The sequence below is a fragment of the Rhinatrema bivittatum genome, chromosome 1 (assembly GCF_901001135.1).
Source record: "Rhinatrema bivittatum chromosome 1, aRhiBiv1.1, whole genome shotgun sequence".
Lineage (NCBI taxonomy): Eukaryota > Metazoa > Chordata > Amphibia > Gymnophiona > Rhinatrematidae > Rhinatrema > Rhinatrema bivittatum.
This window is the reverse complement of record NC_042615.1, coordinates 299,499,710-299,526,973: the sequence shown is the minus strand read 5'-3', so window position 1 is coordinate 299,526,973 and position 27,264 is coordinate 299,499,710. Positions and strand designations below refer to the sequence as shown.

Sequence of the window (27,264 nt, the reverse complement as noted above, 5' to 3'; positions counted from 1 at the left end):
GGCTGTGCGGGGCTGTGGCTTGGGAGGAGGGGTTTGTGTGTGCATGTTAGTGGGATTGGGGGGGGGGGTGTCTGTGGATGGGTGTTTGTTCCACTCCCAGCATTATTTCAAATCTGCATGATTCAGGACACTGCTGTGCTCAGCTTTATCAGAAGCATAGGTAGACATCACACTGATTCATGGAAAAGCATACATGCGGTACAAAGAAGTGTGGAGTGTATTCAGGGAAAGGAGATTTTAAAATCTGGTGTGATCATCATAAAAGGTTTACCAAAGAAATATGAAAACAAAAAGAATAACATACAGCAGAAAAAAAAAAACTGAACATCATGAAGGCACCCAAGCTGGGGAAGGGGCCAGCGCACATTCTGTCACTCCCAGGGCCTACTTCCTGTACGGAAACCAGGAGGGGACGGCGGGACCTTGGAGCAGAGCGCACGCTGGCTGGCTCAGTCCCTGGCCTGCATACCTTTATGTATCACTACTGTCAAGGTTGGGCCTCAAATATCCCCCTGCTTCAAGAAGAAAGGTTACGGGTGCTGAAGTTAGTTTGTGAAAAAAAAATAAGCTCATAGGGAGGAGGGGGTGCAGCAATTGGAATGTGGCAGTTGACTGAATAACTGACATGGCCAGTTCATAGGTCCTGCTGGCCTCCGGCCTCTTTTTGTCAAAACCAGCCAGATTGGCAAAATACTGGTCAGTTTCTATTTAGTTTTAGTTGAAAAGACAGCATAATATTGTAATGCATCTTTTTTCTTCCTTGCTTTTCTGTTCCCCTCTGATTTATCCATCTAACCACTCTATCATGCTCTGAAAAAAAAAAAAAAGACATAAACCCACATAGTTGCTAACCTTTCAATCTACTTCCCAAAAGCAGAGCATATTTCTCCACAGATAGAGCGGAGTGTTCCTGAACCATATGTCCAACAAGACAAAATCTCTCTCTTTCTCAAGGCAGGTGGTGAGAGCTCTGAGTTAGGCGAGAGTACTCTCGCACAGTGATCATTTCATAAATGTTACTGTCCACCATTATCTGGCTTTTTTATTTATTTTTCTTTTTACATTCTTGTGTGCCGTAGTTTTAACAGCCAAATTTAGTGGAATTTTTGCTTTCTTCACCTTGCCTTTCTTTTTTTTTGTGTGTGTGTGTGTTAAGGCTTGTAGCCCGTTCTTTGATAAAGATGGCAGCCAACAACACCGTGCTCAACAGGCTGGAGCAGAGAGCAACGGAGGCGGATCAGGTCATCGAATACCTCAAGCAACAGGTGGCTCTTCTAAAGGAGAAAGCAAGTAAGAGAGTCGAGCCAATTTGTCCACTTCAGCCAGAATGCATCTATAAAGTAGGGATAGTCAAAATTATTTTAAAGCGAGCAACACAAAACAGCTTTCTCGTGTTGGGAGGAGTACTACAGGACAGCACACACACTTTCAATTATACACTTGGCAGGCCTTCTCCTAGTTTTTGCCAGGGGTTGGTAGTATTTGCTTTGCATGTGGTGGGAAACTGAACGTTCCTCTGTCATTCTGTAAGCAAGATAATGAGACAAACTTCATTCAGAGGAGAAAATTATCATGAAGGGCTCCCCTGGTTTGTTTGATTAGATGATTTGCCTTTCTTTACAATCAATCAAGGTTATGTGCAATGAAATAAAAACTATAATAAATGAAAATAAGCAATGTGCATTAAAATGAAGTAGAAAAAATACAGTTACACAGGAGCAAACTAGCATAGAAATAACATCTGCAAAACTAACAAAAGGTAACAAATTAAAACTATAAAATAATTGAAATATAAAAAGACAGAGAAAAATAAGCAGAATTCAATTGTTTCATATACTTTGGCATAGAGCCAGGTTTTAAGACCCTTTCTAAAAGTGTTGAATTCTTTTTCGATATATAAAGACAAATGAAGAGTATACCAGAATTTTGGAGCACAAAAGGATAAAAACCCTTCTCTCTCATGTGTTTCAAACACATTTCTCTTATAGAGGGAAGTCTAAGTAATTCTAACTGATGTGAACATAATGACCTAGTGAGCTGATAAGGGACCAAAATAACTGGCTAAATATGGAGTCCCCCATCTAAGTGCTTTAAAGGTCAACCAACAAGAGTGTTGTAATGTGATCACACTTATTTATTCCAAAAATTAATTTTGCTGCAGGGTTTTGTATAATTTGGATTTTGTAAATGAGGTTAGAGGAGAGGTGCATGGAGATTGCCAAAGGGTGTACCACTGTTATGTATAAAACTAAGCCTAACCAGCTACTCATGTGAGCCCTTCTCTCTTCCGTCCTTACTGCCCCCTGCCACCAGTTCAGCCAGCAGACCTTAAAAATAGAGATTCATAAACAACAGGTATTCAGTAGAGATGAGCTGACAAACTCCAATTCTTGATCGGGATCACCAAACCAACCCATAATCTGGGTTTATGCCTATTACTACTGTTTGGGCAGTCACAATACAAAATGAAATTAAAAACATTTAAAAACAAAACATTTGAAGAAAATATTAAAAACTCTTCTGTTCTTTTTTTGTTTATCCTTTTTTTTTTTTTTTTTTAAATTTTATATCGTATTCACTCCATGGACAGGGTTAGTAAGCATGATTTTTCAGCCTATTTCTAATACGGTATGCAGATGCCGTCACTTGATAAGCTTTAAATGGGACTCAGATCTCAGCTAGTGCTGTTTTATTGCAGTTATTGCCATTAAAGCAATAACTCCTATTTATTTATTTATTTAAAAGTACTTACATACCGTGCCCTCCAAAGGTTCCTACCAATGCCTAAATCAGGAGCAAGGATTGAACTAACTTCCATTAATTCAGATGAATTAAATCTCTAGAGAAGTCCTGCACATTTTCTCTCCCTTTCCTTTCTCTAGTTTACTGTTTACTGTGACCATGTAGTAAATGTCTGTCCTGAAGTTGGAAAAAAATAGGCTGCCTGCTCACTGAAACACTAGAGCAGTGGTTCTCAACCCTGTCCTGGGGGCCCCCCCAGCCAGTCGGGTTTTCATGATATCCAAAATAATATGCATGAGAGAAAATGTGCATGTTATGGAGGCAGTGTATGCAAATTTTCTCTCATGCATATTCATTGTGGATATCATGAAAACCTGACTGGCTGGGGGGGGGGGGGGGGGGTCCCCAGGACAGGGTTGAGAACCACTGCACTAGACATATTCATTTTCTGTTTTGGTGTGAGAATAAATGGGACAGAGTGTTTCTTACTCTTTTCCTCATTTACAGCAGCCTAAAAAGTGATGTCTGGTGTGATGGACATGATGGTGGTATTATTTTGTTGGGTTTCAACAGCTAGAGGATGAGAGAGCGTGTGGGCTCCAAAGCTCGAGGCGGTGTATTGTCCCCCCACAAGTGAAAGGCACCTCCCTCCTCCCTGGTAGTTGGCAAGTTATAGACTTTACTGTGGCAAAGGTTCCCTGCAGTTTCTTGGTAGCATCTGGTTCGTGCCAGCAGCAGAGCAGTCTATGATGTTTGGCCGCCCTCTCCTTTTTTTTTTTTTGTTTACATACTGGGGCAGAATCTGCTAACATCAGCGACCGCTCCGCCACCGGTGGCACAATGAAGTAAGCGGTTAACCTGGATAAAATCCTGTTGAAAATTTCCCTCCCGCTTTGCAGTAAAAGTACCCAGACCATAAAGTGGTGGGGAGGGCCACACTGGCAAACAGCACACAGGGGGGGTTTATGTAGAAATCCCCCCCCCCCCCGCGTGATTTGCGGTGCGGATTCTGCGCCTGTAAACCAGGTCTAGAGTCTGCAAGATACGCACCAGCTGGCTGAGAAATTTCAAAGGAAAGCTTCATGAGGGGGGTTTCCCTTTGAAAATTGGCCTGCAGGCCAAAGCTAGCCATGAGGTTTAAAAATCACCCCCAATGTTCCCCGGCCCTGGCCACAGGGAGCTCTGCTTAAGATAAGCCAGGTAACACTCAGCTCCAGCCTAGGCCTTCTCATGCAGCCAGGGATCTGCTTTCACTTGACAGGGTAATTAATCGCCTTGAAGTTGGAATACAGAATTGTTTGAAAAGGAAAATTAACTGTGTGGTCCATTTATAGTTCTTAATGATTCCACAACCAGTATGTGGGTTACAGATGTTTGTGTGGTTTGATTTGGTGAGGGGTTTTTTTGTTTTTTGGGGGTTTTTTTATAATGCTGGTTCCTCTGCTCCGGCACAGTCTACTTTGATCATTAGAGACCTGTACAATGACAGATGCAGGTGCAGCCAGCGTCTTATTTTCAAAATGTTTCAGTAAATAAGAAAATGTTTTCCCTTAACTAGAATCAAATGTGTCTGCAGAGCAGGTACTGTAAACATTCATTTAGAGTTTGCTTAAAAAGAAAGCAGCTTTTAAACTGAGGAGGGAACCTACTTTTGACAAACCCTCTCCTGGCTTGATAAGGCATGGAATTTCTGGTATCCCTTTACAAAAATAACGTTCAAGTAGTTATCAGATTTGGCTGCAAGCCCAGTTATGCCACATTAAAATAAAGTTCTGGCATTCCACAGTCATCCAATTCTGTGGCGTATGTGGTAAATAAGTAAGAATTCATTCTCTGTCACGATGAATAAACTTTTCCCCCCACCAAATGCTTGAAAGATGGCAGAGCTGTTTTTCCTCCCGCATTCTTGCATTTTTAAAGGTGTAAAATTTGGGGACTTGATTTTAATGCAGTTAATACAGCAGGGATCTGGGTTGCTCATGCCACCTCACTGTGTGGTGAGACAAACGCTTCATTCCATAAAAAGAGAAACTGTATGGCATTTACCGCCTGTCATGGCAGCAACTTGGTAACAGGGCCAAATTTCCCCTTTCTTGTGTCTGCTTATTAAATGCCGGTGGTGACTGCTTCTACTGAGCTGAGTGCTTGAACTGCAGTTTTACAGGCATCCCTGCGAGAAGAGAAGAAGCTTCGAGTAGAAAATGCTAAGCTGAAGAAAGAAATTGAAGCGCTCAAAGTGCAACTGGTGCAAGCCGAAATCAAGAATGGAGGTATTTAATGGAGAAGGAATTTCTTTACTGGCATGTACACCACTGACCCTCAGGAGCCACATATGATGTCCCTGGGTCCTCTACATGGCTCTGTTTTTATTAAAGTGCAGAATAAAATGGAATTAATATTTAAATATTATGACTAGTGGATACCTGGTGCTGGGCTGCCATGCAGCACACCAAAGTATAATTCCTATACCAGCTTTTGCTCCTTGCACCGTCTGGGAGTTAGGAGAGAATCCCAGCCATCATGCAATTGTGATGCCTACATGTGGGGATTCATGGCATGCATTTGCAACATTTTGAACATAACTAAGGTCTGTGGACCTCTACAAAGGACTGTCTCGCTAGAATATTTGATGTGAGCGAAAGATGGGCTTAATTAGTAGCCATGTTGCATACCTCAAAAGGATGAAGGCTGTATTGCTTTTCCTTGAATTTGTATGCTGTATAGTCAGATAAAGACTAATTGGCCCATCCAGTCAATCCAGTTATTCTGGTCTCTTTATATCCCAGCTGTAGAAGCTTGATTACTGGTTGGATATCTCCCCTTATCAAAATCAGTTTTCATTGTCTTTCTCTATATTCTCTACCATACTGGATAAATGAGTATAAAGGTTCTCATATTTAATCCCACACCCAGCAGATCCTCATGCACCCAAGCCTTATCACTGAGCTTTCTTGGTTCATGGCTAGGTTATGCTTCCTTTTATCTGTCCTCGTTTTCTCCTGTCACCTTACTGCCCACCACCCGCCCGCCTTCATTGATCTGGTTGCTTTCTGAATAGCTGCCTAGCTTGCTGGTTCCAAGCTGGTTACTCTGTGGCCTACTTCCTTTTACCTGTAAACATGTTAGAAACTGTAGCACATTGATTGCTTAATTCAATCCAGAGCATTTTAGGTTGGGCCAAGAACACTGTAGCCTTACCAAATGAAACCTGACATTCTTCCCTTCGACCTATAGAAAGACACCATGTCTGGGGTGGAGGAGAGCAGCTATGTATGAAAAGAACTTCTAGTAACTCATTTAGTCTGAAGGCATTTTCTTTGTTGTTGTTGTTGTTGATATCTGGATGTTGATGGAAATCCTCTGTATTTATTTTCCTGTCCTGTAGTGAAACAGATTGCCCTTCCAACCAGTGCTTCAGTACAAGCCAGCTCTCCTGCTACTGCTTCCACAGCTGTGCAGCAGTCAGAATCTATTCCAGCCTTTACCCCAGCTCCCAAAGACCAGGTTAAAGAAAATGAAGCAAAAAAGAAGGACAAGGTGGACAAAAAAGGTACTTTCACTGTGGGATTTGACCTTTTTCAGGAAAATGTGAATTATTAAGGCAATTTTCAAAGCTTTCATCCCAGGTAAACTGCTGTTTACCCATCGAAAAAGCCTGCTGAAAATTTCCCTTCCTCTCAATCCCAGTAAAAAGTACCTGAACTGGTCAAAACAATGGGTACTTCTTCCTGAAATGAAAATGGGACAGGGAAGGGGTCTGACGAGGTCAGAGGAGGGAGAGTACTCACTGAAAGGCTGCAGTTGTTTTACATGGTTGTATTTGCTTTGAAGCAGATGCAGATGTACATGCCAGTATTTGCTCCGTTCCTGCAGCTAGTGTATTTTCAAAGGGCAGCCCCATGCGGGATTTAAAAATTACTCCCTATGTGATCAAAAAGTTACTATATTTTTTCAATTTGTTCCTCCCAGAAGTTTCCTCGACACTTTTAAATTTACCTCATGTGAGTTTTTAAATATTTGTCTGCATTCAGCCCTGGGGCTAAAGTAAGTTGCGTGCGCCGGCCAATTGCCAGCGTGCAATCCCAAGCACAGTGGCAAATGGCTGCTGTGCCTGGAGCCTCTGACCCCGCCCCCTTCCCGTCCCTTTAGTAAAGCCCTGGGACTTACACGCGTCCTGGGGCTTTACGCGTTTTGCCGGGCCTTTTGAAAATAGACCCGGCACACATAAGCCCGGTTCCGCGCGTACATTTTTAAAAATCCGGCCCATAGGGGATAGTTAGATCAAGCCCAGACAACAAATTGGAAATGGGATGAACATATATATGTTAAATAGGGAAGCTGTAAGGGAAGATGATCCTTCAGGGGCGCCAGTTGACAACAGGAGTGATTTGAAAGATATGACGGATCAAATGAGAACAGTGCCTGAAATGCCAGTCTCATTTAGCTGCTAAAGGATGGTTTCAAAGGCTGCTGTTAAATTGAGGAGAACCAAATAAAATCCTTATCTTGGTCAGAACTACAATGTGTAATGTATCCAAGGTGAATCTGAGAAGAATCTCAGTAGAATGTTTAGGTCTAAATTCTAATTGGAATTGGTCTAAAATATTATGATCAGTCAAAAAAGATTGAAGTTGCTTGTAAACAACATTTTCAATTACTTTAGCTAAAACGGTTTTAGTTGATATCAGCCTATAGTTAGTAATATCAAGCAGATTTAAATGAGGTTTTTTTTAAATAATGGGTGCATAGCAGATTTTTTTTTTTTTTTAACATGGTAGGCATGAGTCCCTCTTTCAATGAGCAATTCACCAGATCTCTTAGCGATAGAGCAATATCACCTACCAATGCTTTTAAAACACTGTTATAGAGATTCAGTGAGCAAAAAGTAACCTTGGAACAAACTGTTTAATTTTGTCTAATGACAGAAGGTCAGAATCTTCTGAAAGAGTGGTTAGTTCAGCAGTAGATATAGAAGGAGCAAGATCTGTAAGGAAGACAGCACACCATTATGTGACCACCTTTTCAAAGACAGTGGCAAATTTGTCAGGGAGAACGATTTTGCTTACTTTTAATTGAGCAAGACTGGCGGTAGGGTCACAGTAGGTAAGCTTTTTAACCGCATTAAAGAGCTCCCTGAGGCTATTGCCAGATGCCTGGATTGCTTTATGAATAACTGCTTTTTTTTTTTTTTTTTTTTTTTGCCACCTTCACCTCATTTTTGTAATTTTCCAACTCCATGCTAAACAAAAACAGGTCATTCTTGAATGAGACGTACTTATTACAACCATGCTATTTTATATTTCCTGAATTCTGACCTGAAGAAGAGAGCATTAGCCTTTGAAAGCTAGTCAAGAAATGTATTAAGTTAGTCCAATAAAAAGGTATCACCTTACATATATTTTTTTATTTGTTAACCTTTATATTTATAGCAGTTAATTTATATTGTCTTGTGTGTTTATCCATCCAGTTCTTTCAAACCCATGTTTTTTAGAAACAGCAGAAAAATGCTTTAATAACAATTTTTGTGGCTCCAGTTTAAATGTGGCCACCATTAGATATCTCAGATTTTTCAAATCTGTAATTAATTGCCATCCCCTCTGTCTGTTTTATGGAACGTGAGCACTCCCTGGTTAAGTTACAAAGATATGCAGATACACCATCTTGTCTAAATTTGACCAAGTTGACTGCACATACTTTCATTATATTCCTTTTTTATCAAAGCATAGAACAATAATTTTCCATATCCTCCATTATAGTCTATACATTCTCTGAGGTTTGCACTGGTGCTGCCTAGGTAGAATCAACATTTTGCCATAAAGGCATAACTTTTATACTGTTTCTGAAAGAGTAGTGTGTGGAAATAAGTATGTGCAGTTATAAGAGCACCTAAATTGCTCAAGAGAAGGCATTATAAATTAAAATGTCATCGGCAGAATCTTGGTCTTCCTATTGGAATTAGAAGAAATGCCATCTGGGATACACATGTCTTAACTGAAATGTGGCTACTATTGATTTTAATCCACTAAACCAATTATGAGCTTCCCTTCTTCTTTAAACAATCAGGCACGTTCTGTTCTTTTCTACAAACTCATTTCTCTCTCTCAAGGAGATTTATTGAAGGTGAATTTATTTAACATAGGTGGTAAATACAGAAGGGAAGGGTGATGCATAACAAATTATACAGTAATATTGACTATAGAAACAGTATAATGAAATTACCTCATGTATCTGTGATTTTGGTGAATACTAATAGTCTTATGCTGAAAGGTATTAGAAGTCTGCCCCAGAATCCCAATTGAATCTAATGTGCTTTAACTTCTTTGCTATGTTTGTTTTGTACAGAACATTGTGTGATCAGCCTCATGCAGCAGGGTTTGCTAAAATGACACCTGAAGAGGGCAAAGCATGTGTAACCAGTTCAGTCATGTAAAGTTCTGTTTCTTAGGGGGGGAAAAAGTTGTGATGTGAGGGTGGGAGCCAAACAAAAAATAATCGAGAAACTTGTGATCTCAGGCTGAGCACCTGGTATTTCCCTGTGACCTTAACAACAGAGTCCAGCATCACTCCCTGGCCTCCTGCCTCTGAAGCAAGCTGTGGGGGACCATGAGCACTAAAATCAAACTTTTTCCTAAAGATTTCTGTTGGCCCTTAAAACCTTTCCTGTCCTGCCCCTTTTTTCATGGTTGGGGGGGGGGGGGGACAGTAGGGATTCCTGCTGACAGATGCAAAAGAATTTGAATTTCGCATGTAAGGCTTCACAAAATATCTGTTGCCATAGTTATTGGGGGGTGGGGTTGAGGGGAATTTTCACTAACCTGACTACATGCAAGTCCATGGGTAATTTTGCAGCCATGGATCTGGTAGACGATTTTTGAAGGAAAATGTGTTCGTAGCTCTTCTTACAGAATTTGCTTGCACAGGTTAGTGGGTACAAAAGTCCCTGCAAACTTTGCACATTCTGTTTCTGCACGTGGAGGAAAGAGGGAAAAAGTGCATTGACAGATTTTCTCAATGCCGTTTTACATGCATACTGTTCTCTTCCCATCTAAGGACATCCACAGGAAATCGCCTTTTTAATGCAGCTAAAAATATATTCAGGTCGATACAGTAAAGTGTGCTCCGTCGGAGCGCACTGTCAGCCTGCTCTGGACGCGTGTTTTCCCTTACCCCTTATTCAGTAAGGGGAGGAAAACACGCGGCCCACCCGCGGCACCTAATAGCGCCCTCAACATGCAAATGTATGTTGATGGCCCTATTAGGTATGCGCGCGCGATTCAGTAAGTAAAATGTGCAGCCAAGCCGCACATTTTACTCTAAGAAATTAGCGCCGACCCAAAGGTCGGCGCTAATTTCTTCCGGCGCCAGGAAAGTGCACAGAAAAGCAGTAAAAACTGCTTTTCTGTGCACCCTCCGACTTAATATCATGGCGATATTAAGTCGGAGGTCCCCAAAAGTAAAAAAAAAAGTAAAAAAATAAAAAAAATAAAAAAAAAATTTGAATTCGGCCCATCGGGCCGTCGGGCCCGTCGGGCCGAAAACCGGACGCTCAATTTTGCCGGCGTCCGGTTTCCGAGCCCGTGGCTGTCAGCGGGCTTGAGAACCGACGCCGGCAAAATTGAGCGTCGGCTGTCAAACCCGCTGACAGCCGCCGCTCCTGACAAAAAGGAGGCGCTAGGGACGCGCTAGTGTCCCTAGCGCCTCCTTTTCCCCGTTTTCCCGCGTCACCTCATTTAAATACTGAATCGCCCGCACCGGCGAAGGGCCGGTGCGCGCGCCGGGAGAGCGGGCGTTCGTCCACTCTCCCGCGGTCTTACAGTATCGACCTGATTGTTGGTCAACCTCACGCATACTTTGTAGCCATCTGAGGTGGGCAATTTGGTGGCAGGCCAATGTACCCAAGGAAAATGGCTTTGCAAAGTTATTTATTTATTTGAAACTTTTACATACCAACATTAGTATACAACATCATACCAGTTTACATTAGCAACTGATAGATGGAAAGTACAATGAACAGGGGTGGGGGAAACAGGAGCAATAATGATGCAAATAGAGACCAAGAGCGGCGAAGAAATAGATCAACTCTGAAACTTAAGCAGTCAAATACCAGTAGACTTGGTAGTAACATATATACAATGGGAGTACGGTATAATGAGAATTGGTATTGACATATGCGCTGTGAGAAATGGGGTTAGGGTGAAGAAATAGAGAGGGGTTACATGGATAGTGGAACAGTGGTGACCAGGAATATACAACAAGGGTTCTTAAAAAGGAGGAGAAACTGGGCGGGTCTTGGGTAGCAAAAGGTGCAGTGTGCGGTGACTAGTAGGGAAGGCTTGTCTAAAGAGCCAAGTCTTAAGTTTCTTTCTAAATTTGGAGGAGCAGGGTTCGAGTCGGAGCACTGAAGGGAGGGAATTCCAGTGCTTAGGACCAGCGATAGAGATGGCACGATCTCTTGTGGTGGTGAGATGGGCCTTTTTGATTGAGGGTATTTGGAGGGTGCCTTTGTTGATGGCCCTGGTGGGGCCCGAGCGTGTAAGGTGGAGAGGTTCATCAAGCCAGTTGGAATTATGGCAGTATATGGATTTGTGAATTATAGATAGGGTTTTAAAGAGAATGCGTGAAAGGATGGGGAGCCAATGAAGGTCTTTGAGGATGGGGGTGATATGGGTGGATATTCGTGTGTTAGTGATGACCCTAGCTACTGAATTCTGGAGCATTTGTAAGGGTTTTATAGTGGAGTGGCGGAGACCAAGTAAGAGTGAGTTACAATAATCAAACTTGGAGGAGAGAGTAGTCTGGATGATGGTCCAGAAGTCGTGATAGTGGAGGAGAGGTCTAAGTTTTTTTAGGACATTAAGCTTGTAGAAGCCCTCTTTGAGAACAGAATTAATGTATTTTTTTAGGTTTAGCTGCTGGTCCAGGAGGATCCCTAGATTTCTAACATATAACTGGGAGGATAAGGCATTGAAGGCAGGGTCATTAGCGATCGAGGCTTTAGGGGTTTGGTGTTGGGTTATAAGGAGGAGTTCAGTTTTGGTTGTGTTTAGAGCAAGATGGAGATTTGTGAGGAAATTGTTTATGGAGGCGAGGCATTTTTCCCAGTGCTTCAGTGCATCAGATAAGGAGTCATGACTAGGGATGATGATTTGAACGTCATCTGCATAGAGGTAGAACTTAAGGCCAAGGCTCGTTAGGAATTGACAGAGGGGGTTAAGGTAAATATTTAATAATGTGGAGGATAGGGAGGAACCTTGTGGGAACGCCTTGGGACAGGGAGTAGAGCGCGGATTCTGAATTGCCTATTTTGACAGCGAATTTTCTGTTGGATAAGTAAGATTTGAACCATAGGAGGGCTAGACCGGAAATGCCTATTTGAGACAGTCGGTTTAGGAGGAAGGAATGGTTAATCGTGTCAAAGGCTGCAGAGATGTCCAGTAGAGCCAGAAGGTAGCAGTTGCCTTGATCCATGCCTCTGATAATGTGGTCAGAGAGGGTGAGTAGGAGGGTTTCGGTGGTAAGGAGCTTACGAAAACCGAACTGGGCTGGATGCAGGATCCTATGGTTTTCAAGGTATTGAGAGAGTTGGAAATTAACTAACCTCTCCATTATCTTTGAAATAAAAGGAAGGTTTGAAATGGGATGGAAGTTAGCTGGGTCTTTGGGGTCAAGAGAGGGTTTTTTAAGAAGGGGTTTAATAACTGCTTGTTTGAGCATGTCCGGGACGGCGCCTGAGGAGAGGGAGGAGTTAATGATATCTGCTATGGGTTTAGCAATGATATTGGGAATAGTGAGTAGGGTCTTTGTGGGGATGGTGTCTGAGGGGTGACAGGCAGGTTTGATTCTTTTGAGGATCGTTTCGACTTCTTTAGCCAAAGTAAGCTCCAGTGTTTCGAGGGTAGAGGGTGTGGGATCAGAATGAGTGAGTGTGGGAGGGTAGAGGGAGACGGTTGTTGGAATCTAAGCAGAATGTAGGCGATTTTATTATGGAAGTATTGTGCGATTTCTTCACATCTGGAGGAGGCTTCATTGTCTGGGATAGGGGGATGGGATGACTTAGTGAGGTCGGAGACATAAGAGAAAAGAGCCTTTGAGTTGTACGTGTATTCATTAATTTTGGTAGCATAGAAGTCACGCTTAGTGTTGAGGGTTGAAGTTCTGTAATGGTGAAGTGCCGATTTATAGCTCGAGGCGTGTTTGGGTGTCGGGTCTTTATGCCAAATTCTTTTGCGCTGTCTGAGTTTGTTCTTTAGGGCTTTTAGCTCTGTTGTGTACCATGGTTGGCAGTTTTTTGTGGAAGGATGCAGTTCACATCTGGAGATGGGACAAAGTTTATTGGCGATTTCTAGAGTGAGGTTACTCCAAGAGTCAAGCACATCTTCAGGGTTGGAGCAGTCGAGCGCTGGAATTGCATTGGAGATTGCAGTAGCTAGTTCTTCGATGGGGCAGGGTTTTCTGAAGGCGATAGTTGAGTTATGTGCTGGATTGGTGGGGAGAGGTGCATTTACTGTTAGGAGCGTTTCAATAAGGAAGTGGTCGGACCAAAGTACTGGGGAGAACTTGGGTGTGTGTGAGGTTAGGAAGCAGTGGTTTATGAAATTGTCCTCTAAGAGGAAAAATTTGAATAAGCCTGCTTCATTTGCATTCTGCCCAAGCACTTTTAAGCTGCCTACATTGCAGTGAGTTTTCAAAGGGAAACTATACTGGTTTCCTTATCAACATTGGTAGCCACAAAGTATGCAGGCTGAATGCTTTTTTATGTTGGCATCCAAGAGAGGGTAACATTGCATACCTACCTTTTGAAAAATCTCAAGTATGTGCACTGTTTTACTCCCCCAACCAAAGATACTCCTCTTTTTAACCCGACTAAAAGTAGAAATGCTTGGAAGTTCGCACATACTTTTAGCTGAGCAGCAGAGGACAATTTTAATTTACCCGGTAAATGGCTTTGAGCACTGTCTTCCCCGTGTGCAGTTTCAAATGAATTTATGGCTTCTCACACTCTTCATTTAGGCATCCTGTGTAAAGACGGACCTCGGAAACACTTTACCCTTAAACATTTTTGCCAATTGTTTTTTTCAAAAACATCTCAAAAACATTTCTGCATGTAAATGGGTTTTTCAAAAATTACCTCGGAGGGGAGGAGTTTATCCAACCTAGCACTCAACAGCGTGTGAGTGTCCTTTTCTGCCTTACAGCTGATTTTTCCTGCCTTTGCAGTACCTCATGTTGGTCAGAAGAAGAGGGCAAAGGAGAGGAATTTCTCTGCAGACCTTCTAGTTCGTCCCTTGGCCTGCCCCATGCATGTCCAAGTTGTTCGGGAGGGGACCAGTAAATCAGACGTGGAGTTATGGGAGAGAGAGTGAGAAGGAGCTATACTCGCCTCTTCCCCAGACTTGCTGATATCTTTATCCTCGGTCAACAGAACTCCTCCCACCCCCCCTTCTCCCCAGTGAATCCCACTGCAGCTCAAGACCTGACCCCGCAGCTGGGGTTGACAGAGGCTGATGTCACCAATGCTACAATGGTCCAGGCAGAGAATGCGGTGATATGGATGCAGCTGCTGGTATCGTTGGGGACATCGCTGCCACAAGAAGTCAGCGGCTATTGAAGAAGGACGTAAACAGTTTACTGGCTCCTCTGTTGAAATGTTACCCACTTCAAAACACCTCTCATTGATATGACCAGCCCAGTTTACCTCGGAATCAACTTGGGAAGCCATAGAAGATTTGGGATCTGCTATTACTGCACTAGCTGAATCCTTTAGCTTGAAAATACTCTAATCTTGAGAGTCAAGGTCAAAATTTGGAGTTCTCTAGTGAACCTGGGACACGCTTAAGCAAGGAATTGAGCACATTAAACTATTGCAAGAGTTTCTAATAAAAGAAAATCTACTGATGCCTAACAAATTGGAAATGTAGAGAATTCAGTGAAAGGAAGAAATCTTCGGTTCGTTAATTTCAATAAGCTTCCTCTTATTCCACCTCAGGAAATCAAGGCATTGTTATGGTTTTGAGGTGTTTGGTGGATTCTTAGGTGCTGCAGTGATGGCCACTCCCACGGGGAGGAGCCCCGCGGGGAACTGCAGTACCGGGCTAGACTCAGATGTACAAACACAGAGAGTTTTTATTGTACAGCTTGTAGAGTTCACCAGAGGTGGCGGTAGTGTGTAGATTCCTGCAACAGTCTTGGGTCCTGGGCTGAGGAGACCCGTCCCACAATGGTGGTATAGGGAGCTCCGATGCAGGTTTCCAATGAGGAGCTGTAGGTGAGACAGACAGGTAGATGTTGTCTCACCTACTCTTTAAATAACGCAGAACTTACTATGCCTATTTAGAAATTAGACAGCTCTTAGAATCAAAGGTATTTTTCCCTGAGGAATCTTATTACTTAGAAAATGAGATAACTGAGATGGCTGAAAAAAAAAATAAGATACTTTTTTACTTTTAAGTCTCCGGTCTCCAAGGCTCAAATAGCCGTACCGATCTTCCTCCCATCGAGGTTTAAAATCAGGTTGAGCAGCCCTCCTTTGGCTAGACCCCGATTCGGTGCAAGGGTCCACACATCTGGAGACCCCCGGGGGGGTCGGAGTCGTCAGCGCCATTTTCCCCCTTCGACCAACGGTACTCGCGGGGCAGGCCGGAGGCCCGAGGCACCTAACTTGAGTGCGCCCGTAAAAACACACACGTAACTGCACACATATCTGGGCTGTGCGCACAGCGGCGCACGCAGACGATAGGTGGTTGCCTGTCTCTGTTTTATCACAGGTGGGTCCAGATTACTTAGTATCAATGGGTTCTCAAAGTGATTTAGAATGGGTATGCTCTAGAATTTCTTCCCATTCCTACAGATGCCCTTCATGATCTCTCCATGCAATTCCCTCAGAAGAGGGTAGACATGAAAACAACATTATAGTGGTTGTTAAATCTGAAAGCGGTGATTCCCATTACTGAATTGCAGTGAAATATGGGCCGATATTCCATTTATTATGTCGTGCCCAAGAAGGAAGGGTCATTTTGGCCCATACTGGATCTCACGGGTGTCAACCATCATCTACAATTTACGCATTTCAGGATTGAAACGGTGCACTATGTCATAATGGCTGCCCATACAGGGGAATACCTCACGTCTCTGGATTTGATGGAGGCGTATCTGCATATTCCCATCTGGCAGGAACATCATTCATTCCTCCAATTTGCTATCTAGGATCATTATTACCAATTTCAGGCCTTGAATTTCGTTCTGCCCATGGCGCCTAGGACCTTTTCCAAGAATCATGGTGGTGGCAACTGCAGCCCTTCACAAAGAGGGCATTCTAGTTCACCCCTATCTGGACGACTGGTTGATTTGAGCCAAGAGTTTGGAGGAGAGTCTTCGTGCTTCCCGCAGGATGGTTTCCTTGCTACAGGAACTAGGCTGGGTGGTGAATCTGGCCAAGAGCAATTTGCAGCCGTCTCAGACCCTGGAGTTTCTCGAGGTGTGATTTGATACAAGGCAGGGCAGAGTGTTTCTGCAGAGTCTCAGATCCACACGTTGATGCTGCAAGTTCTTTCCCTGAGGAAGTCTGTTCGTCTGACCATGTGGTCTTATCTAGAGGTCCTGGGGTTGATGGCTGCCGCATTAGAAGTGGTTCCCTGGGCAAGGGCACATATGCACCCTCTTCAGTTCGCCTTGCTCTCCCGATGTAGTCCGCAGTCATATAACTATGCGGTGAAGCTGCTTTTCCCCATTAGAGGTGACATCCCAGTTGGACTGGTGATTACATGCAGACCATCTCAGGAAGGTATTTCTCTGATGATGCCGGATTGGTTGGTGCTCATGTAACAACAGATGCAAGCCTTCGGGTTTGGGGGCTCACTGTCAGGTGCTGGTGGTGCAAAAGCATTGGAATGCAGCAGAGTGGCAGTGGAGCATCAACAGACTGGAGGCATGAGCCATACGGTTGGCATGGCTGCAGTTCACCGAACAGTTAGAGTCTCAGGCAATCTGGATAATATCTGAGAATGTGACAACAGTGGCTTACATCAATTATCAGGGTGGAACCAAGAGTCAACATGTGTCGGAGGAGATAGATGCACTGATGGTGTGGGCAGAGCAGCATCTTCTAAGCATATCCGCCTCTCACATTGCCGGAAAGGACAATATCAGAGCCGATTTCCTCAGCAGGAGAAACTTGGACCCAGGAGAATGGGAACTGGTGGACGAGGCCTTTCAGCTCCTGGTTAACCACTGGGGCCCTGTGAATCTACACCTGTTTGCGACCTTCAACAATGAAAGGTTCCATGCTTCTTCAGTCACAGGCGGGACCCAAATGCGATATGTATCAATGCTCTTTTTCAGGAGTGGCTACATGGCGCCTTTCTGTATGCATTTCCATCCTGGCCTCTGATCAGCAGGCTGGTTCAGAAGATTGCAAGTCAAGCCAATATTGTCCTTTTAGTGGCTCCAGATTGGGCTTGAAGGACATGGTATGCCAATCTCCAGAGACTTCTGGTGGGCAGTCCCCTCGGGCCACCATCTCAGACGAGGATCCGGGTTGATTCTGTCTTACAGTTTGGCCATTGAAAGGGCTCAATTGTTGAAGCAGGGTTTTTCGCCTGTGGTAATTTCCATTCTTCTTCAAACCCGGAAATGTTCTACTTTTCTAGCCTATGTTAGAGTTTGGAGGGTCTTTTGAGGCTTGGCGTTCTGAACGAAGTACTCAACTACTCAAGGTAGATATTCTGTTGATTTTAGAACTTTTACTAGATGGCTTGCTTAAGGATTTGGCCATTAATACCTTGAAGGTCCAAGCTGCAGCCCTGGCTTGTTATAGAGGAAGAGTCAATGGATGGCCTTTATCTTCCCATCCAGATGTGTCCCGTTTTCTGCAGGGAGTTGGGCATCTTTGCCCCCCATTGTGGCTTCCATTGCCTCTGTGGGACCTTAACTTGGTCCTCATGTTTTTGGCAGGTCCAACCTTTCGACCGCTGCATGATCTTTCCTTGCAGCGGTCAAAATTGTTTACCTTGAAGACAGTTTTTTTGGTAGCAATGTGTTTGGCATGTCTGGTTTCAGAGCTGCAGGCTTTTCCTGCTGTGAGCCTTTTCTCACTATGACTCCAGGTGCGGTATAACTTCGGACTGTGCCCTCCTTTTTGCCCAAAGTGGTTTTGAACTTTCATTTGAAATAGTCCATTTCTCTGCCTGCCTTGGACAGGGACAGAGATGAAGCTGAGAATTGCCTTTTGCGTTCCTTGGGCATCAAGCTTCATTTGCTGCGGTACTTGGACATGACTAAGACTGTTCGGAAGTCTGATCACTTGTTTGTGCTCCATGGAGGAAGTAAGCAGGGAGCACCACCGACGCGGGCAATGATTGCCCGCTAGGTTAAGAAAGTCATTTCTTCAGCCTATGTGGCCACTGAGGTTGCCTTACTGAAACAGACCGCGTTCCACAAGGGCGGTATCGTGGACAGAACTTTGTTGTTGCCCGCTGAAATTTGCTGAGCAGTGACATGGTCATTTTTGCAAACCTTCTCCAAGTATTACTGCATGGATGTTTGGGCTAGGGAGGATGCCATGTTTGCATGGGTGGTATTGACTGAACCGCCGACAGCCTCCCCCCCCCCCCCCCCCCCCTTTTTCGAGATTAGCTTTGGTACATCCCACTCATTGGGATTGTCCTACCTGAACGGTAAGGAAGGAGAAATTACTACTTACCTGATCATTTTCTTTCCTTTAGTGAAGGGTAGGTCAGTCCTAGGCCCGCTCTCAGCTGCCGGTGGTTGAATTTGTGGTTAGCAAGCTATGCAGAATATTATTCCTGCTCTTCGTTGATAACTGGTGCCTTCTCTAGCCCTTTGTTTGCTAGATATATTCCTTCTTTTGGCTGAGTTTAGTGTTCCTGTTGGTTAAGAAACATGAATGTTTGCCTGTTGCTAATAATGTTCAAGTGTAATCAGTTTTGTCCACAGTTTAGCTTTTCCAGAGAACACTGGCAGGCTGATGTCATGGCGAGACTATATAGCCGTGACATCAGCTTTTGCTCCATCTCCCAGCAGAGGTGCATAACCCACTTGTTGGGATTGACCTACCCTTCACTAAAGGAAAGAAAATTATCAGGTAAGTAGTAATTTCTCCTTTGCTGATACTATACAGGAACACTTGAGGGATAACAAACTGTTTGGTCTGAATTTGTACATCCTGGAACTGATTCAAAGTAGGCCAAGAATGCCTCTGTGAGGTGAAATGCAAGAATAGCCAGAGTGGAAAGAGGTATGTGTTTTTTTTTCAGGGCCCAGAGAGCACACAATGTTGAATTTAACTTCCATACTACTTTTAAATACTTCAAACATGTGTCTGAGGTCAGCAGTCCAAGTCTTTTTAAATTGGATCTCATTCAGCCCAAAACCAAGGGGCCTGTTTACAATAGAGTGTTAACAAGAACTCAGGTGCTTAATTTGCACAAACATTATACTCCCAGATTTCTCCATTAGTGCGTGAAAAAATCCAAGTGAGCTACTAATATCCAAATTGTTGCAAAGCAGCTTATTTATATGTAGCACCAATCTCGTTACCACATACTTCTGCATTAATGCTGCCTTTAACACAAAGTTCCCTGTACGTACCTGGATCAGTCCAGACAGTGGGTTATGTCCCCAATCCAGCAGATGGAGTCAGCCCAAAACTTCGAGGGGGCGTCACCTTAAGTACTACTACCCCCTCTGCAGGAGTTCAGTATCTTCTGACTCCAGCAGATGCGAGTAGTGAAATCTGGGCTTGCTCCCGATTGCCTATCACCTATTTCTTTTGCGTCCCTTGTTTGGGGCTCTATTTTCTGTAGGTTTGGTTAGACTGTTTGGATCAAGTTGTATTTAAAAAAAAAAAAAAAAAAAAAAAAAAACTTAATTGAGTAATTGGAGAGGCGTGGCTTTCTTCTGCTTCTCTGTCTCTCCCTTTCCTCTCTACCGGCGCTAGTCGTTGCTGCTCCGGGGTAAGTGAGACTTTGTTTTGAGCTGTTTTTCTCTCTTCTCGTCACAGCTAGGTCGCACGCGGCTGCCGGTGCTCCGGCCTGCCAGCGTCTTCACCCTCTCCCGCGGCCATCTTGCGGCTCCTCGTGGGCTGCAGCGGGGAGAGGGCTGATCGTCTCCAGCGGGTTGTGCGGCCAGGAGGGCCCCCCCGCGGCGCCGTTTTTCGCTTCGGCGGGTAGCGCAGGCCACCAGGGCCCCCCCGCAGCGGCGATCCGTCGCGCGGCCCCCCCCCCGGGTTTCCAGGCGTTCTGGGCTGTCGGGCACTGTTTCGAACCTTGCGCTCCGGATGCCGAGGCCAGCGCGTTGCTCGGCCTGCGGCGAGCCTGGATCGCGCGTCTCAAGGGAGGGAATTTGTGCGCGGTGCCTCCCCGGGGGGGAAGGCTCTTCGCGGTCCCTCACTCTTCGGTCCTCCATGACAGCCTTGCCCGGGCGGCGCGGGCCGGCCCCTCCCCCATTCCTGGCGGGAACGGCGGCCATCTTGCATTCGCTGCGCCCTGAAGGGGCCCAGGCAGCGCGGGGGGACGAGGAAGCTTCGGAGGGCTCACCCCCGAGATTAATACCTGAGACAGACCCGGAGGAAGGCCCGCTGGGGCAGGGTCCCCCGGGGCCCCCACCCGCGGAGGTCCCCCCGACTAGACCGGGGTTTTCCCCGGAGTTTATCCGTCTGATGCATACGGCTTACCTGCAGGACCTGGCTGCGCTCTCGGATCCGCCACCATCCAAGCTACCGCGACCTTCGCCCTCCTATCCGGCCCCCCCCGCTCCGGCGGGCGTGGGGGCCCCACAGCCCCCCAGCCAACCACGGCTCCCGGTGGGTTCGGGGGGACTTGGGTCGGCACCAGCTTCCCCTGGATCGGACCCTGCGGCGGCGGGTCAAGGGGACTCCACTTCAGAAGGTGAGGATCCGCGCACGCTACGTCTCTTCCAGCGGGAAGAGCTGGATGACCTGATCCCACAGATCATTCAGGGGTTGGACCTTGATCCTCCGCCGGATCCACCAGCTCCCCGTCGCGCCCGCTGTAGTCACCTCCTCAAAGAAGGGAGACCCGGTGCTTGGCAGCCCTTCGCCCGAGGGCTCGGGCTTTTCCCATTCACGAGTCGTTCCTGCAGCTTCTCACCAGGGAATGGGATGCCCCGGAATCCGCGCTGAAGGGCAGCCGGGCCATGGAGAGGCTGTATCCGCTGCCGGAAGATTTTCTGGATCTCATCAAGGTACCCAGAGTGGACTCCGCGGTGTCGGCGGTCACGAAGAGGACGACTATACCGGTGACAGGTGGAGCAGCGCTAAGGGATACGCAGGATCGCAAGTTGGAAGTCTTCCTCAAGCGGGTCTTCGAGGTCTCTGCAGTGGGGCTGCGGGCTGCGATGTGCAGCTCGCTTGCCCAGCGAGCCAGTCTTCTCTGGGTGCAGCTATTGCTCACGTCCCAGGCGTTGCCACCCGAAGAAGCCGCCCAGGCGGATAGACTGGAAGCCGCGGTGGCATACGGGGCGGACGCTTCCTACGATCTGTTTCGGGTCCTTGCCCGCTCCATGGCCTCGGTGGTGGCGGCACGCCGACTCCTATGGCTACGCAACTGGGCAGCGGACACGTCCTCCAAGTCTAGTCTGGGTTCCCTGCCATTCAGGGGTAAGTTCCTGTTCGGCGAGGATCTGGACCAGATCATCAAGTCCCTGGGGGAAAACGCGGTCCATCGCCTGCCGGAAGACAGATATCGCTCCACCAGGGCTTTTTCGTCCTCCAGGACCAGAGCCAGAGCGCAAAGGCGCTATAGGAGTTATAGGCCGGCGGCGGCTCGGCCCCCTGCCTCCAGGTCTCAGCCCTGGTCTCGCTCCTTTCGCGGGCGCCGCCCCGCGCGCCCCGCTTCCACGGCGGGACAACCCTCACCCAAGTCCTCTCAATGATGTTCAGCTCGCCCACTCCGCCGTCCCCAAGATTGGAGGGCGGCTGGCGTTCTTCTACGAGGAGTGGGCGCGGATCACCTCGGATCAGTGGGTCTTGGACACCATAGGACGCGGCTACGCTTTGGAACTTGCCCGCGCTCCGAAGGGTCGGTTCATCTTCTCGCCCTGCGGCTCGGCCATCAAGCGAAGGGCGGTGCAGTCGACGCTGGACAGACTGTGGGAAATAGGCGCCATTGTGCCCGTACCCTCCGGAGAGGTGGGCTCGGGCCATTATTCCATCTACTTCGTAGTACCAAAGAAAGACGGCTCCTTCCGCCCCATTCTGGACCTGAAGGAAGTCAACAAGTCCCTCAGGGTGATCCGGTTCCGCATGGAAACGCTACGTTCGGTGATCGCGGCGGTACACCAAGGGGAGTTCTTGGCCTCCTTGGACTTGACGGAGGCCTACCTTCATATCCCCATTCGCCAGGAGCATCATCGGCTCCTACGGTTCAAGATTCTGGATCAACATTTCCAGTTTGTGGCGCTTCCGTTCGGCCTGGCAACGGCCCCACGCACCTTCACCAAGATCATGGTAGTTGTGGCGGCTGCCCTTCGGAAGGAGGGTATTCTAGTTCATCCTTATTTGGACGACTGGCTCATACGGGCGAAGTCTTTTCGGCATGGCCAGGCGGCAGTGGCCAGGGTGATAGAGTTCCTGCAGTCCCTGGGTTGGGTGGTGAACTTCTCCAAGAGCTCCCTCGTGCCTTCGCAGCGCTTGGATTTCTTGGGGGCGACCTTCGACACCCGTCTGGGGGCGGTTTTTCTACGACAGGACAAGGCGCACTCCCTGCGGGAGCACATACAGCGGTTTTCTGCATTACCAGCTCCCACCTCCTGGGACTATCTACAGCTCCTGGGGGTGATGGGCTCCACCATCGACATGGTTCCTTGGGCATTTGCGCACCTCCGGCCGCTACAGAGAGCACTCCTATCCCGCTGGAAACCACTTTCGCAGGACTACCAGGTGATACTCCCGCTGCCACAGGTTGCACGGAGCAGCTTGGACTGGTGGATGGTCCCGGAGAATCTGGCTCGCGGCGTGTCCCTCGAGCTACCAAATTGGGTAGTGGTTACCACCGACGCCAGTCTCGTAGGCTGGGGAGCAGTCTGCGACCGCAGCGCCACGCAGGGGACGTGGTCCGCGGAGGAGTCGACGTGGTCCATCAATCGTCTGGAGACCAGAGCGGTCAGGCTGGCGCTGCTTCACTTCCTGCCGCTCCTTCGGAATCGGGAAGTCAGAATCCTGTCGGACAACGCGACCACGGTGGCCTACATCAACCGACAGGGCGGCACCCGCAGTCCGCAGGTCGCGCTAGAGGCGGCGATGCTGATGCAGTGGGCGGAACGACACCTGGCCCGTCTGGCGGCCTCGCACATAGCGGGCGTGGACAACGTCCAGGCGGATTTCCTCAGTCGCCAGTTTCTGGATCCCGGAGAGTGGGCCCTCTCCGATGCGGCCATGCAGCTGATCGTTCGGCGGTGGGGCCCCCCCCACCTGGATCTCATGGCATCCGCTCAAAACACCAAGGCGCCTCGTTTCTTCAGTCGCCGGAGAGAACGGGGGGCGGAGGGCGTCGATGCTCTCGCGCTCCCGTGGCCGGCCGATCTGCTTCTCTACGCGTTCCCCCCGTGGCCACTGGTGGGAAGGCTACTACGCCGGATAGAGGCTCATCGGGGGACCGTCATCTTCGTCGCGCCAGAGTGGCCGAGACGACCTTGGTTTGCGGACCTCCTTCACCTGGTAATCGACGGACCCCTCCGGCTGGGACATCTTCCCCGCCTCCTCCACCAGGGCCCAGTATTTTTCGACCAGGCCGAACTCTTCTGTCTTGCGGCCTGGCTTTTGAGAGGCGTCGCCTCCGCCGACGGGGATACCCGGAGGCGGTAGTGTCCACGCTGCTGCGCTCCCGAAAGACCTCGACGTCGGTGGCCTATGTGCGGGTCTGGAAGGTGTTCGAGCTGTGGTGTACCAGCCTGAACACAAGTCCTTCGGAGGCGTCTGTCCCTCAGATCCTCCAGTTTCTACAAGAAGGGGTGGACAAGGGGCTCGCTTACAACTCACTTCGGGTTCAAGTGGCCGCTCTTGGCTCCCTCCTGCGCGACGGAGGATCTCTGTGGCGACACCCGGACATCGCCCGTTTTCTCAAGGGGGTCAAACACTTGCGGCCCCCACTGCGGGATCCTTGTCCCTCTTGGAGTCTCAATCTGGTACTGCGTTCCATGTCAGGACCTCCGTTTGAACCGCTGCGGAATGCGACAATCAAGGATCTCACCCTCAAGGCTGTGTTCCTGGTGGCCATCTGCTCCGCACGGCGTATTTCGGAGCTGCAGGCCCTGTCGTGTAGAGAACCTTATCTTCGGTTCTCCGATTCGGGAGTCTCACTTCGCACTGTTCCCTCCTTCCTTCCGAAGGTGGTGTCCACTTTCCATGTGAATCAGACGGTGGAACTTCCATCGTTCTCTTCGTCGGAGCCGCGGTCTCTTCGTCTCCTTGACGTCAAGCGCACTCTGAGGCTCTACCTGGAGGCTACGAATGATTTCCGGACTTCTGACCATCTCTTCGTCCTTTGGTCCGGTCCCCGGAAGGGATCTCAGGCCTCGAAGACGACCATTGCCAGATGGCTGAAGGCCGGCATTGCTGCCTCCTATATTGGGGTGGGGCGGACTCCCCCACCCGGCATAGTAGCACATTCCACACGCTCCCAGGCGGCCTCCTGGGCTGAGAGCCGCTCGGTATCTTCACAAGAAATCTGTAGAGCGGCCACCTGGAAGTCGTTGCACACGTTCTCGAGACACTACAGACTACACCTCGCCTCGTCCGTCCAGGGACATTTTGGCGAACAGGTCCTACGAGCAGGCCTCGCAGGATCCCACCCGGGTTAGGGAAGCTTGGGTACATCCCACTGTCTGGACTGATCCAGGTACGTACAGGGAAAAGAAAATTATTACTTACCTGCTAATTTTCGTTCCTGTAGTACCATGGATCAGTCCAGACGCCCACCGCATTTGGGTTCTAGGTCCTATTTCTGCTCGGCTGTATGTGGATGCTGATTCTGTTCAACTGTGTCTCCCGTTACAGTAGTGTCCTTACTGCTGTTTGTGTTTCACGTATTTCCAGTTTTGTCACTGTTCTTTTCACCGTTTCTCTTGGAGTTTGACACGCTATGTTCGTGCCCGCCCACTCGTTGGTGGGTCGGTTTCAGTTTTCTACGTTAACATTCAGCGGCTTATTGTTGCCGTCTTGTTTCAACTTGATCCAAGCGGGGGTTTCTGTTTACTCGGGCTTTGATATACTCGATACTGAACTCCTGCAGAGGGGGTAGTAGTACTTAAGGTGACGCCCCCTCGAAGTTTTGGGCTGACTCCATCTGCTGGATTGGGGACATAACCCACTGTCTGGACTGATCCATGGTACTACAGGAACGAAAATTAGCAGGTAAGTAATAATTTTCTTTTAAAGTTTTGGGGTTGAATACGCATGGTAATGTGGATTTTAACCCTATATTCTCTGAAGACTTTACCGCCTTTATTAATTAGAAAGTTGAACGCATTTTTGGCAACATTTTAATTAGAAATGAGCTAAGAAAATAACATTATTGCCTTGGCACAGGAGAAAAGATTGAACTTCTGACATGACTTCATATACTATGATTCATACAGCAATTTTATACACATTTTCTCAACAGGATATCCTAATCAGTTTCAGCTTGGAATACATCAGAGCGTCAAGGCAATGGCTTCTTGGTATAAAAAAAAAAAAAGAATCTTTTAATCTAAGTTACAGTTTATCTGTTTTTTGGATGCAAACAGTTTTGGAGCCAACTCATTCTCTTTAGTGTAGGAAAACCAGGGTGGTTAGTTAACTTCTATTCTAGGCAGAAAGCTTTGTTTCCTGCACTTGGAACAGGCCCAGTGTCTGATTGATCTGGCGCCAGTTTCCTCAACTCACTGCAAATTGTGTTTTGACACTGCGTTTTGATTATGAAGGGGATTAAACTGACATTCTGGCTCTCGGGTCCTAGCTGAAGATTTTAGGAGGACAATACTGGAAGTGCAATGGAGCAGGCACACAACTTGCTGTGATTTGAGGGACCTTGGCCCTCACAAATCCATCTGCCATGTATATTTTAAAAGAGAACATACTTGATAGGAGCAATCTGACGAAAACTTTAAAACAAAACACTTTGACAAAGGTCTGCTTCATTTCCTACTGTTATCTTAATGCAGAACAATAAACTACAGGAGCAATGTCTCAAACAGAACTCGTCCTAAGAGAATGGTGTATTTGGTCCATACCAACCTGTTTCCTAAATTAAAAAAAAAAAAAAAGTTTCACACGCGTAAACTTCTGCTTCTATCTTTTGGCTTCTTCTAAGTTGGTGCTCTTTTCTGCAGGAGAGAAGGAGAAGAAGAAGCAGCCTGCTGTAGCTGAAGGCTCCTCCACGCCTGTAGATGTCTCCTGTCTGGATCTTCGTGTGGGCTGCATAGTCTCTGCCAAAAAGCACCCTGATGCGGATTCTCTGTATGTAGAAGAGGTTGATGTCGGAGAGGTGACCCCGAGGACCGTCGTCAGCGGCTTGGTGAAACACGTCCCTCTGGAGCAGGTAGGGCTGCCGGCCCTGCCATCTGTTGTGCTTGGCACCTATCAAAGAAGTTATGTTAATGCAGCATGTACAGGCCTGTGCAGGTTTTGAGGGTTTTTTTCAGGCATCTTATTCCATTCTGTCTGCTTTTGCTTGTGATAATATGCAGTACTTGTATCTAGGCCCCCCTCTGAAACCCTCTTCGTCATAACATATTCCCCTTTTGTGATGAAAAATAAATAGTTGGGATTTTGATTTATTATTGGGGGCTGGAGGTTGTTGTCTTCCTCTCCCATAATTAATCAGGGTGGAGCAAAAATATTGGCTAGGAGGGTCTGTTAATTTGTGATCAGAAATGACATCAAAACAATCCATTGAAATTCAAATTAAAAGCAACTGATTCCATTCATTAGCACATGGAGTAATGACATTTAACCAGCCTCCTTTCTTATATTGCACACATACTCATCCAGTTGCTCTTAGTCCTGCTAGTTTACTGCTTTTATACTCATGTAAATTTGAGATTCAGAATGATTGAAAAACCTTTTGGCATTAACCTGGAGAGCTAGTCACCTCGGATTTGAACTATCTTAAGATTAGCAGTGAGCGAAATTCACTACCTCGTGAACCTTATTCTTTGTCCTATAGTAAAATAAGTTAATGGTATCATTCCAGTTGCTGAAATGATTCTTTTCCCACTACCCTTTTTATTGGGATGTGAATCCAAATCCTGTTAGCCGAAAGTTGCAGTGATGAGAAACCATCCAAGAAAGAAAAATAGAGAAAAGTAAACTTGTGGCATTAAGATTGCTAATTGAAAGGAAGAAACGTGATTGGGTAGTTTGAAATGACGTCCTGTCCACATAGTGTGGGTAATTTACCATCTTCCCCTTGTGTGGAAAGAGAAAGCTTAGGGGTAAGTGGTGTTGAACATTTGTGTATAGAAGGAGGGGGAAGTAACATATAATCCAAGGACCCTCCTCAGCAA

General features: G+C 46.9%; 1 protein-coding gene across 6 annotated transcripts in view; it reads left to right on the top strand.

Moving 5' to 3' along the window:
- Positions 1–27,264, top strand: part of AIMP1 (aminoacyl tRNA synthetase complex interacting multifunctional protein 1) — a 161,539-nt gene that overhangs the window by 78,863 nt on the left and 55,412 nt on the right. For all 6 annotated transcript variants that reach the window (XM_029596858.1, XM_029596856.1, XM_029596860.1 and 3 more), the window contains 4 exons: positions 1,157–1,290; positions 4,899–5,012; positions 6,128–6,292; positions 26,089–26,297. In XM_029596858.1, coding sequence (XP_029452718.1) covers positions 1,182–1,290; positions 4,899–5,012; positions 6,128–6,292; positions 26,089–26,297 — 597 coding nt within the window. In that variant the 5' untranslated portion in view covers positions 1,157–1,181. The remainder of the gene's footprint in view (positions 1–1,156; positions 1,291–4,898; positions 5,013–6,127; positions 6,293–26,088; positions 26,298–27,264) is intronic.